The 12,999-nt window shown below is 41.1% G+C and overlaps 1 protein-coding gene across 1 annotated transcript; it reads left to right on the forward strand.

The window, feature by feature from the left end:
- The first annotated feature begins 7,405 nt into the window (after nt 1-7,405).
- LOC115020311 (solute carrier family 22 member 7-like) lies at nt 7,406-11,698 on the forward strand. The gene is made up of 9 exons (XM_029450265.1): nt 7,406-7,807; nt 8,369-8,472; nt 8,729-8,883; nt 9,384-9,552; nt 9,678-9,801; nt 10,145-10,245; nt 10,377-10,591; nt 10,712-10,820; nt 11,380-11,698. The coding sequence occupies exons 1-9, from the start codon at nt 7,406-7,408 to the stop codon at nt 11,666-11,668; spliced, it is 1,668 nt and encodes a 555-aa protein (XP_029306125.1). The 3' UTR covers nt 11,669-11,698.
- The last annotated feature ends 1,301 nt before the right edge of the window (nt 11,699-12,999 follow it).

Raw genomic sequence — 12,999 nt, forward strand, 5'->3', positions numbered from 1 at the left:
CACTCACGTTCAATGCCCCCAACCTCCACAGGGATGGCTGAAAAGCTCCGCCGGAGGTGTGAGTTAAAGATCCCCAGGACAGTTGCTTCCTCCAGACGTTCCCAGTTCACCCACACTACCCGTTTGGGTTTACCAGGTCTGTCCAGAGTCTTCCCCCACCCCTTGATCCAACTCACCACCAGATGGTGATCAGTCGACTGCTCCGCCCCTCTCTTCACCCGAGTGTCCAAAACATGCGGCCTCAGATCAGATGATACGATTACAAAATCGATCATTAACCTTTAGCCTAGGGTGCTCTGGTACCACGTGCACTTATGAGCATCCTTATGTTCGAACATGGTGTTTGTTATGGCCATTCCATGACTAGCACAGAAGTCCAACAACAAACGACCATTCGGGTTTAGATCAGGGAGGCCCTTCCTCCCAATCACGCCTCTCCAGATGTCTCCATCGTTTCCCACGTGTGCGTTGAAGTCTCCCAGCAAGACTACGGAGTCCCCTACTGGAGCCCCTTGCAGGGCTCCATTCAGGATCTCCAAGAAGGCCGAATACTCAGAACTGCGGTTTGGGGCATAGGCACAAACAACAGTCAGAGTTTTCCCCCCCCATAACCCGAAGGCGTAGGGAGGCGACCCTCTCGTTCACCGGGATAAACTCCAACGTAGCGGCGCTCAGTCGGGGGCTAGTGAGTATCCCCACCCCGGCCCGACGCCTCACACCTTGGGCAACTCCGGAGAAGAATAGAGTCCAACCCCTATCCAGGAGTACGGTTCCAGAGCCAAGACTGTGCGTGGAGGTAAGCCCCACCAGATCCAACTGGTAGCGATCCCGCACTAGTTCCAGCTCCTTCCCCCACAGAAAGGTGACGTTCCACGTCCCCAGAGCCAGCCTCTGCTGCCCGGGTCTGGTCCGTCGAGGTCCCTGACCATCACTGCCACCCGTGTGACAGCGCACCCGACCCCAGCGGTTTTTCCCATGAGTGGTGGGCCCACAGGATGGATGGATTGGAGGCACCACGTAGCTTCTTCGGGCTGTGCCCGACCGGGCTCCGTGGCAAACCCGGCCACCAGGCGCTCGCTGTCGGGCCCTCCCTCTGGGCCTGGCTCCAGACGGAAAACTAATTTTTCAAAATGTAGTTTTAAATATTTTTCACTTTTTCCACTAAAGTTTCCAACATCCGTGAGACGGGTTTTGTTGACGCACAGCAGCAAAAATATTTTTAAAATCTAAGCGATTTAGAGTCTGGTGTCAACAAATCCTGATGGACACACACTCACACACACACACACACTCACACACTCACACACACACACACACACACACTCTCACACACACACACTCACACACTCACACACTCACACACACACACACACACACACACAGCGTCATACTCTGTGTACTCCTGCTGATTAAATTAAATGTGTGACCAAGACCAAATCTATAAATTCTTTCTGTAAAATATGCAACACTTGGTCTAATTTGCTCGTTATCTAATCATTCATCCTACAAAGGTTCATAATCAATGATCCAACATGATGTCAAACTTCTGCTTCCAGACACAACAGCTCAGTCTGGTCGCAAACAGGAACATTGTGCTAAACAATAACGAAAAATAATAAGTCCAATAGATCTAAAGCAGCAGTGCACTATTTGTTCATGTATTTATACAGAATGCACACGCCGCTCCTGATTAGTGGGTTCAGGTTCACACATCAAACCTGCAGCAGAATGGCTAAACACAATAGACTTCGTAACTCTTACATTTTACTTGTGTCATGTGTGTGTGGTTCCTGTGTAGAGCTTAACTCCCTCACAATATACCACAGCTACATTCATTCAGCACCCTCTGTCAACGGACAGCATCACACTGAAAGAGTGCTCTGCTCATCAGTGAACAGAATGAAACTCAGAAATATAAGAGGAGTCTGGGGATGCATCGAATAGTTTGAAGCTTCATTCATAACGCCGACGTTCAAATTCTTAATCAACATTCTTTAACACAATGTTTTAATGTCTATTAATTCTGTTTAAAGTATTTCTGCACAGTTGCAAATAAAGATAAGGCAACAATATAATATTATATTATTATTAGTCATTATTAGTCATACAAGTCATATAATGTCACATTACAGTATGTAATAAATCTATCCTGCATAAAGGAGGTACAAAGGGTCCCCCCTTTTGTAGATCCTTGTTGCATCGTGTGTATTTCACCATAACGGACCAGAACACCGCAGACCTTCATGCGCCAATCAACAACATTTGAGATGTGGGCGACGCTGGAACGACTTCTGTGATACAGTAACACAAAAGATATCTTACATCATACAAGTATTGCCAGACCGATTGTCCCGAGTCTTTTTCCTGTTGGAATTCATTCAGAAATTCAATTATCGGCCACATCCAGCCTCTCCAGCCCACAATTGTGTTCTCAGCAATTGTTCTGATCCGGGATGCAGAACAACAAGGAGCTTATGCAACGATTACTCAATGCTCCTCGCTGTTTGACCCCATTAGATCCAAGTTTGAGATCCAAAAATAAGCTTTCCGATGGGAAGAGGTGGAGAAAAGGTGATTATTCACCATTAATAACAAGAGAAACAGGACATTCTTCACACAAAACACATTCTTATATTCCAATAATGCACGTAATGTAAACGTGAGTGCTGAATGAAATGATGGTCTCAGCTGATTTACCGTAAAGATGAGACTATAGATAGACAGTACGTGCTCATATGTATGTGTGTGTGTGTGGCAAAAGGGATGAATGTTTATTAGTTTACTAGTTGTGTTTAAAACATGACTGAAACTGTGTTGCTTCCTCTTTTTCATCATTAAATCTTTTTATCTGAAAATCTTTTAATTTGGCTCTTGCTCGTATTTTTTATTCTTACATTTCTTTAGCTGAATGTGCATTTAGTTGTGAAGCTCTTCCTCTTTTTTAATCTGCATGAAATATGCAATAAGAATATAAATGTGTTTTCAGTTGATATAAGTGTGTCAGTCTTGCGTCATAACTTTATAACCGATTTCAGAGACAGAATTATGTTTCTTATTTAATTTAAACCTGAATTAACTGATTTTTTTGGGCCACTTGGGGATTAATTTGTGACCCTTTGTGTCTCTTTAGCTTCCAAAAGCTGCACTATGTACAGAGATTATTACAGCAACCCCTCCGATACATTATTATAAATTACATATCGGTTATAGCTGCTTAAAAAAACAAAGCAAAGTATGTGGTGGAGCAGAAGAAACCAAAAAATAAATACAGAACAAAGTACAAATTCTAATAATCTCCTTCTATTATATTTTATTTTGCTTTAAATCATTTACATATCATTTAGTCTATAAAATGTCCGAAAAAAGAGCCCAAGGCTGAAACAATTAGTTTACACGATTAATCAATCATCAAAAGAGGTCTCTGTGACTTTCTGTCTTTTCCAACTTCTCAGCGATCACTTCCTGTGTGGAGGGACGCACACAGACAGAGACGCGGTTTCATCCTTCAGTGTGTGTGTGTGTGTGTGTGTGTGTGTGTGTGTGTGTGTGTGTGTGTGTGTGTGTGTGTGTGTGTGTGTGTGTGTGTGTGTGTGTGTGTGTGTAAGTGAAAGCCACAGACAGATTAGGCTGTATATCTTCCGGAGGGTAAACATGAGCTTTCTCATGAGAATGCTTCTCTCCGCTCAGACCTCTTCTCTCTGTGTTTGTGTGCACGCAATATTTTAAGTGTTGGAAAAAGAGACACGGTTATCTGGAAGTCACTGAATTCATTTATGTAATATTAACAGCCCTTAATAGAAGCTATTCATTGAGTGACATCAGGACTGTGCTGCTCCAGTTATTCATACGTTACATAAACTTAATTAGATTGCTCTATAACTCATGTAATGCATTTATACTTTATTGTGCTGGTATTATATATTTACACAGCTGACAAACTTATTCAGCATTTTGAATATAAGTTGGTGGCATCATTAAAATTTAAAGGGACAGTTTGGATGTGTTGAAGTTGTATGACGTGAGAATACGACGCATGGCAGCCGGTACACGCTCAGTGTGGAGAAGCAGGCCGGAGGTACCGTGTGCTGCGTGGACCGGGACGTCAGCAGAACTTATTTTATCCATCTAAAGCAGTGTTACTCATAGCCTCCTGCAGCTCGCCAAACTTTAATTGGTGGCTCGCATGGCAGGAGGCTAAATAAAGGGGTGATAGATATGATTATGCAGTCAATACAGATATTTCATAAAAACAAGCAGGGCTATTACATATAACCCATTAAAACACTGAAAGTGTCTGCTCTATTAGCCTACAAATAATAATACAATAATATGTAATAATAATTGATAAAATATGCAAATATAGACTAGAAACAAGATATTTAAACTTGCTCAGCCGACACTGACTCACTGCAGAGCTGCCAGTTTTGGCGGTCTATCAGCACTACAATGGTGAATGTGCTCTTCGACGGGTAGATGGGCTAGAATAGAAATAAATAAAACTTAAGGTCATTAAAAAATATGTTATCATAACCATGCTTATGAATATGGACATTTGCTAAAAAATCATTTATATCGCTAAATTGGAGCATTTAAATTGAAGGATACTACGACCAACTTGGCACTTCATACTCGCGTTAGCTTGGCTCTGGTCGACTCGTTTCTGTTATGATCTTGGTTTCTGTTTCCTGTTTTATTTGTTACTTTGTATTTTTGCTAGCTTTTTATAAAATAAAGCTCTCTTTTTGTTATAACCTCGTCCAGTGTACTGCATTTGGGCCTGGACTGCCGGACCCCAGTCCCTGCGTTCTCCTAGTCCCTTGAGACCCCAGTCCCTGCATTCTCTTGGCCCCTCGAGACCCCAGTCCATGCGTTCTCCTGGTTCCTCGAGGCACCAGCCCCTGTGCTCCCTCTGTCCCTCGAGACCCCAGCCCCTGTACTCCCTCTGTCCCTCGAGATCCCAGCCCCTGTGCTCCCTCTGTCCCTCGAGACCCCAACCCCTGTGCTCCCTCTGTCCCTCGAGACCCCAGCCCCTGTGCTCCCTGTAATCCCTTTGCCTCCCCAGATCCCGGAGGTCCCTTCGCTCCCCTCTCCTCTCGTGGTCCCTTCCCAAGTGCTTCCCCCAGCCCGGCCTCCTGAGCAGCTCCGTCGGCTTCTAGCCCGGTCCCCTAAGCGGGCCCGTCCGCCTCGCCGTCCTCCAGAGCGGGCTCCTGCGGGCCTTTGCGGGAAAAGTGGCTCTCCTATTGACTTTGTCCTATCAATGTGGCTCTCATCTAAAAAATAGTGAAGACCACTGCTCTAAAGAAAGGCCCACAAAAAAAATCAATGTCAGTTTCATTATACACTATATTTAGAACATGTTCACCGCTTCACATTGCAGCAGACAAAACAGATGTTCGTGTTGGAGGGCCCGAGGTGGGCTCGATTTGCTGAATGCATTTCTGAACATGTGTTTTCATGTATACTTGCTTCTCTTGCATGAAGTACTTTATTACAAATGTGTCTCGTTCTAAAGCTTTATGAATTTCCCACGTTTGTTTTCACAGCAGATGAATTCAGAAAAGCTTCTTGAAGCTTAGTTCACTGTTACGCATCTATAAGTTCCTGTATGGTTTAAGTTAAGGAGAATGAATGTAAATAAAGCTTTATACTAATTCTTAATATTGATCTTAATGTATTTATAAACCTCTGTAGTCCAGCTGTTAAAAAGTTGCTTTCTTTGAATGCTGTTGTTTTAGCAACATGCTGAAGTGCATTCCTCTTTTCAAGATGAATCTGCATCGTCATCTGGAGGACAACAACATGTACTGCAGAAGTGCTCACGCTGTAGTTGTGCATCATTCACTGGCTTCTCCTGTTGTCTTTGATGGATAATAACATTTGATTAATTTATTACTATACTACTGGTGTAGTATGTCGTAAAAAAGTCATAAAATCGCAGCTTGCATGCTGCACGTTTGGTGACACGGTCCGCTGGTGCTGCTGGTGTTTCTGGTGTTTCTGTTGAATACAGGTTTGACTCACCTGTAGCTGCAGGACTGACCTCTATCATACCACACGTTCCGGTCCAGGTTGCATTTCATGGGTTTCAAAAAGATGGATAGCAGAGGGACTAGAATTGCCATAAAAATGTCATAAAATACTTTCCAAATACAAACCACTTCCGCATGGCACCACCTGACCAAACATCTTGATGATTGCTCTTTCTGTCAGGGTCAGTCACGTGGTGCTGACCCTCCAATCTCCTCCTACAATACAAAACAACCCTGGCCTTTAATTATAGCCTCAAGTTGTACACAAAGTTTTGTAAACTTGTTGTATATTTGTCTAAATAAAGTCCACAGTATATATATATATATATATATATATATATATATATATATATATATATATATATATATATATATATATATATATATATATATATACTGTGGACTTTATTTATTATATATATAAACATATATATAATATATAAAATATAGTTTAACAGGAAACATACAACATTTGAGTACTTTTTTAATATATATATATACTATATATATATAAATATATATATAGATTTATATATATATATATATATATATATGTACTAATATATATATATACATATATATATATAGTATATATATATATATATATAAAAAGTCATAAGTACTCAAATGTTGTATGTTTCCTGTTAAACGTTTAGGATATTTCGTATGCCGGCGCATATGAAATATCGGCAATAGGTTGATATAAATTAAGGGTAAGTTGTGATCGTTAGAAGGACGCAGACGACACGCCGAACACGCCAGACACACGGCCCTGTCACACAGTATGGCAGAAACATGCAGGCGTTTATGAAAAGTAGCTCAAAATGTGTCCAAAAAAAATACGTCCAACTTTTCCACAGCGGTGTTGTAGTATACATAACGAACACATAACAAATGCTCCTCTGCAGGGAGGAGAAGAATGTTGGGTTTTGAGAATTAAATTACATTTGTATTTATGGTGAGACCGTCCTGAAGAACAAAACATTTCCAAGAAGTTCTACGTGATTCTTTTCCCCATGTACATGCATGGGTCTAATGTTCAATCTATTTAACAATTGTTATATTTTACAACTTTACGATGTCCAAAGGTGATGCAGAGGTTTGTGATTAGTGATTTATACGAACTAACTACTAATCACAAACTGAACTGGGAGTTCAGTTTGTGATTAGTAGTTTGGTAGAAAAGGCTGCAAAGAAAAGCACAGAGCCACAGAGACTGTGCAGAGACTGTGCAGAGACTGTGCAGCACTAGTGCAGGATTAATAGAGCATCAATTCTCTGCAGGTGAGGAATTGAACTTGTTTTCACAGTATTGATAAACAGTCCAAACAGATTTACTTCAAGTTTTTACTTCTATCAGTTTAAAGCAAATCTAAATGTGTTATAGAATCCCGGTGAAGATGAAGTTTGAGAACATCCTGGAGGAAATCGACGGTTTTGGGTCTTTCCAGCTCATCACCATCGTCCTGCTGTGCGCCCCACGGATAGTTCTGCCGTGTCATTTCCTATTGAATAACTTCATTGCAGCGTCTCCTCCTCACCACTGTGACATCAGCAGCCTGGGTGATGGGGGACTCTTCAGAAATCTAAGTGAGGAGCAGAGACTGACCGTCAGCCTTCCTGTACGAGACGATGGCCCAGAATCCTGTGAGATGTTTGCAGAGCCTCAGTTTCAGCTCTTAGCCAACAGCTCCAACCGCACAGGGCTGCGGACCGTTCACTGTCGGAGCGGGTGGGTTTATGACAACTCCACCTTCACTTCCACCCTGGCAACAGAGGTACAACCACCTTTTATTAGTGTCACACATTGTGTTCAAAGATTATTACATAAGTGCAGTGAGCTGCAGACATTTTTACTTCCCCAAAACAGTGCAGGTGGATCTAATAATGAGAAGAAGAAGAAGCAGCGAAGGAAAGAGAGAAAGTGAAGGGAGAGAAACACCAGCCCAGGACACTGTATATCTGCAATATTCACTGTCAATGTATTTCTTTTAAATGTGTTTTTTATTGCCAGTAACATGATAATAATACATCATTTATGAATTTTTCTGCAACTTAATTCTTATAAATGATCCACAACGTTTCCTAATTTTGGACACAAACATTTTGTTTATTAGTTTACTGAGTAAAGTGAGTAACTGAGCACTTTTAATACAGTTATTTATGTTATATGTCTGATGTACAAGCTCAGTTTGTTTGTAATGCATATCCCATAACGTAGTTTTTGTATGATTGAATTTACATTTTCATTGTGGATAAATAAAGTGGCAACATGTTTAGTTGCAGGGTCACACATGAGAAAACAGACGTAATAATAATGTAATGTTCTGCTCGTCCAGTGGAACCTTGTGTGTGAGAGGAGAAGCTTGACACAAACCACAGGAACAATCTTCTTCCTTGGAGTGATGATCGGGGGCATAGCTTTTGGATTCTTCTCTGATAAGTATGTGAATACAAAGTTGTTGTTTCAGTTGTTTTGCAACTAAACTGAGAGGTGTGAAGTGTTCAGGTGGAAGATGTTAAGAATCCACAATGAAATAAACTAAATAAATAAACTTTAGTAAAAAAGTAGAATCCCATTTTAAAGTAGTCTTCACCGGTGTTGGACTTTTACTTGAAACATAGTATTTTAATATTATTTCTTTATTTCTTCATGTTCACTTTAGCATCTTAAATCTACTTCCTGTTCTTATTTGCAGGTACGGGAGGAAAAACACTCTCCTGGCGTCCTACATCATGGCCACCGTGTTTGGCTTCTGCAGCGCGTTTGCAAACTCCTACGTTGTGTTTGCAGTTCTCAGGTTTCTCACTGGGTTCGGACTGACAGGAATCAGCATCATTGCAATCGTTCTCAGTAAGATAACAAGTTTGTCATATCAGTTTGAAAGGTTTGTGTTTCCCCAAAATGGCCCCTAAGACAATACTGTCGGTTACTTAACATTTAGCTTTGGTTTTATTTTATTTATTGTCCGAGCTGCAGTTGAAACAGGTGAGTGTGCAGAAGGTGTGCAGACTGTCTGCTGACCTGACATCAATGTGGATCCTTCCATCATTTAGCTGCAGGACAGCAAACAGGTTTTATTTGAGGGGGGGGCTGATTGAACAATGCAGAGAGAAGTGAGAGAGCTGGTGTCTGGTTGGACCGTGTCCTGGATGTAGGAAGGACCTGATCCACAAGAGCCCGGTAATCTGATCACAAGTGTTCAGCTCCCAGGGAAATCTAAATAAAACAGAAAGAAATGACATTATTATTATTATTATTATTATTATTATTATTATTATTATTATTATTATTATTATTATTATTATTATTATTATTATTATTATTTATTTGGACCTTTCCCCACCTCGCAGGCATTGAGTGGGTGGACACAGATCATCGGTCATTCATCGGTGTGATTGGCAGCCTGTCCTGGTCTGTAGGTAACATGCTGCTGGCTGGATTAGCCTTCCTGGTAAATGACTGGCGGTCACTGATCATGACTGTCACAGCCCCGCTGGGCTTTGCAATCTTGACTTGGTGGTAAGTGAAACGTACTTGTTAAAGTTAGAAGACACCTCGACAGCTGTACTGTAAATGAAAATGAGAAATTCTGGGTCCTCATTCATGTGTCCATTCACTGTTGATCATTTTGAATATGATTGCAGGTGGATTCCTGAGTCTGCCCGCTGGCTTTTAGCGCACGGTAAAGTGGAAAAGGCCAAGTTTTATCTTGACAGATGTGCCAAGCTCAACAAAAGACATAAACTGTCTCCCAAATTAAAACTGGAGGTAAGTTTGACCTTGTACCAGACTGAGTCTGACCTCTCAGAGGCTGCTGCCTCGTTTTTGGACCTTGTAGTCATTTCAAAATAAAATGATTAACAGCAAATGTTTACATTATTGTTATGTGATGCATGCATTTAAATGTATCTTTCAGCAGATCTCTTGTCTCCATGTTGTGTTTTCTATTGTTTAGGAGAGTAAATGTGTATTAACAGTTTGAGAATGATTCTTTTTAGATGGCTCGGTTAAGCTAATGTTTATGCATTATTAACAGCTTTGTCATTTAATGCATGTCTTGACCCCAGATTTGAGATCATGTGCACCTTTAACCTTCTCTGCTTCTGTACAGACGCTCTCCACCATAGAAAGGCAGGACACAAACTACACGTACCTCGACCTCATCAAGACCCCAAAGATGAGGCGGTTAACTCTCCTGATGGGGATTGTGTGGTGGGTATCGCCTCACAAGCATACAAAGACATTCAAAAGACTTTAAATGTATCGTGGTACTCTCCTCCCATAGAATACACACGTTATAGATGTAAGGAGGGAGACGATGATTTGTCGTTTGTACTCTGCAGGTATGGAGTTGCCTCGACGTATTATGGAATCAGCCTGAACATCAGTGGATTAGGTTTAAACATGTACCTCACACACTTCATCTATGCTGCCATTGAAGTCCCCGCCAAGCTGATGGTCTTTTGCTTTCTCAACATCATCGGACGGAGGAAGTGCCAAGCAGGCACGCTGTTACTGACGGGAACCTGCATCGCCATCAACATCTTCTTACCACAAGGTCGTTATTTACAGATAACGTATACTCCAAACAGCACCTTCTGTATCAGGTTCATTTAATATTTGACTCACTCTTCACTCATCTAATGTACTTTGCATGTTCTGTACTTGTTCTTTGTAGATCTGTGGCATGTGCGTATTGTTATTGCCATTCTTGGGAAAGGTCTGTCAGAAGCGTCCTTCACGACTGTCTTCCTCTACACCACCGAGCTTTACCCCACAGTCGTCAGGTCAGTTACCGGCACACAGCTGCATTTAGTTGCTGTATTAAAAAGGCTTTAATATGCTCATTATTCATACATTTACGCTTATTGTTAAGACCCAGACAGTAAACTAAATAGGGTCGACTAACACACAACAACTAATGGATAACATTTGATCTACAGATCTACTTTTCCGTTTAAATTGTAACTCCATTGGTAGAAATCGATCTTCATTTCATCAGGATCACCAGTTATTAACAGTTATTACTAATATTGCCATTTGTTGCGTTATATTTTGTTGTACTTAATCCTTTTCATCCACCCTTTTAAACTTTGGTACAATTAAGACAATCAAATTTACTCAGACAGATTATTTTATTAATATTATAAATGTGGGGAAAGAAGGTATTTTGTCGAGTCTTGTCATTTAAAAGTTTGGAGAATAATTGACCTATAGTTAGAAACAGATCCATCCAGTAGGAGACTAGAAGTCCTAAACGTTTCCTACCTGCAGTCACAGAGAGGGTTGACTATAGATGTCTTATTTATTAAGTGATTTATAACAATTTACCTTCTGCCACACCAGACAAAACGGTCTGGGCTACACCATCTTCGTGAGTCGTCTGGGAGTGTCCGTGGCTCCGCTCATCCTGCTGCTGGAGGACGTGTGGACTCTTCTCCCGCAGGTCATCATCTGCTCGGTGGCCATTGTTTCTGGCCTGGTGGCTCTGCTGCTTCCAGAGACCCTGAAGGAGAAGCTGCCAGAGACGATTGAAGACATTGAAAAGCCAAAGTTGTTAAATAACACACGAAAGCCACGATGTGGAAATGTTTTGGCACCATCTGGTGGTAGTGTTGAGGTTGACACAAAGTGACTTTTTCTCCTAAAACAATAATTACAAAACGCCAACGAAACATTTTCATTGAACATATTTAGTTTGTGGGTTTTCAGATACCACAAAAATGTTTATATTTCACTGCATGTTTCACGGCAGAGCCCCACAAAGAATCAAAGTCAGCTGTTACTGTTTGTCCCTCTGGATATCCGTGATGCAAATTCAACCAACATCTGTCTTATTTCAAGTTACAAAGTTAGTCAAAATAAAGTAACATTTCTTCAGTATAACTGTATCATAAGTCAGAAAAGCATCAGGACAACACTTTACAAATGTAAGTGTATGGTTCCAATACAAATATTTGTGCAAATAAAGAGCATGTAGAAAAGAAGTGTGCAGTTTTTAACTACAAGTAATTCAAATCATAACAATATTTTAAAGATGCAATGACTAAGATATGGCCAGAACTAAATGAACTAACATTAACAAAAGAATGTGGAGAAGTTTTGACTCAAAAAGAAAAGGTCTAGAGTTCTTTGGACCTTTCTTCTCTAAAGACATCTTTGTATTGTGCTTCAGAGATCTACTGAAGTTAGCATGCTAACCAGCTCGACCTGGTCCGTCCTGCCTGTAATACCACTTGTTCCTCTAGAGGTGATAGTGAGTCACTGCAGCTCCAGTCTGCCTCAGTACAGAGAGAAGAAGTGCAGCTGCCTGACTATAAATATTACAGTCATGTCTGTTTTATAGTTGTTTATTCTCTGTATGACCTCACAGCTGCCAGGAGGCTGTTTTGCAGTTGTTTTGTAGTTTCTGACCCTTTGGATTCAGTCCAATAAACAAACTAACGTAACTACAGCCCCGGTTAACATCAGTATTTGGTATTCCGGCCCTGCTGACTGACTGACAGGCATCACACATGAGTGAATACAACACACAATATAAAGAATACATTAGAATACAACTCAAATATAAACATTAGCGATTGTATGGACTCAGTTTAGAGGTGAAATACTGCGCCCTATTTCTTAGGGGAAGAATTACACATTGAACCTTTAACGTGACTTGTAATTTGTGAATGGTTAATTCCTTGACATAAGTGTCTCTGTCCTTGGTTTTGGTCTTCTGAAGTCTGACAGTACTATGAGTTGTCCAAACTACATTTATGTGTTTGGACATATTTTAGAAAACCGTCCTCCTCAAAGCCGAGTCTCCAGACTCCCAGCCACAGTATCCACAGTGAGGCTTGTGTTCTCTCTCCGACTTGAGCTTTGACAGCAGGGCAGCGTATTCAGCACCTCTTTGAGCCCTTTGGTCATGAATATGTAAATGAAGGGGTCCACCAGAGGGCTGAGGTAGAGCAGCAGGTG

Source organism: Cottoperca gobio, chromosome 15 (genome assembly GCF_900634415.1).
Source record: "Cottoperca gobio chromosome 15, fCotGob3.1, whole genome shotgun sequence".
NCBI lineage: Eukaryota > Metazoa > Chordata > Actinopteri > Perciformes > Bovichtidae > Cottoperca > Cottoperca gobio.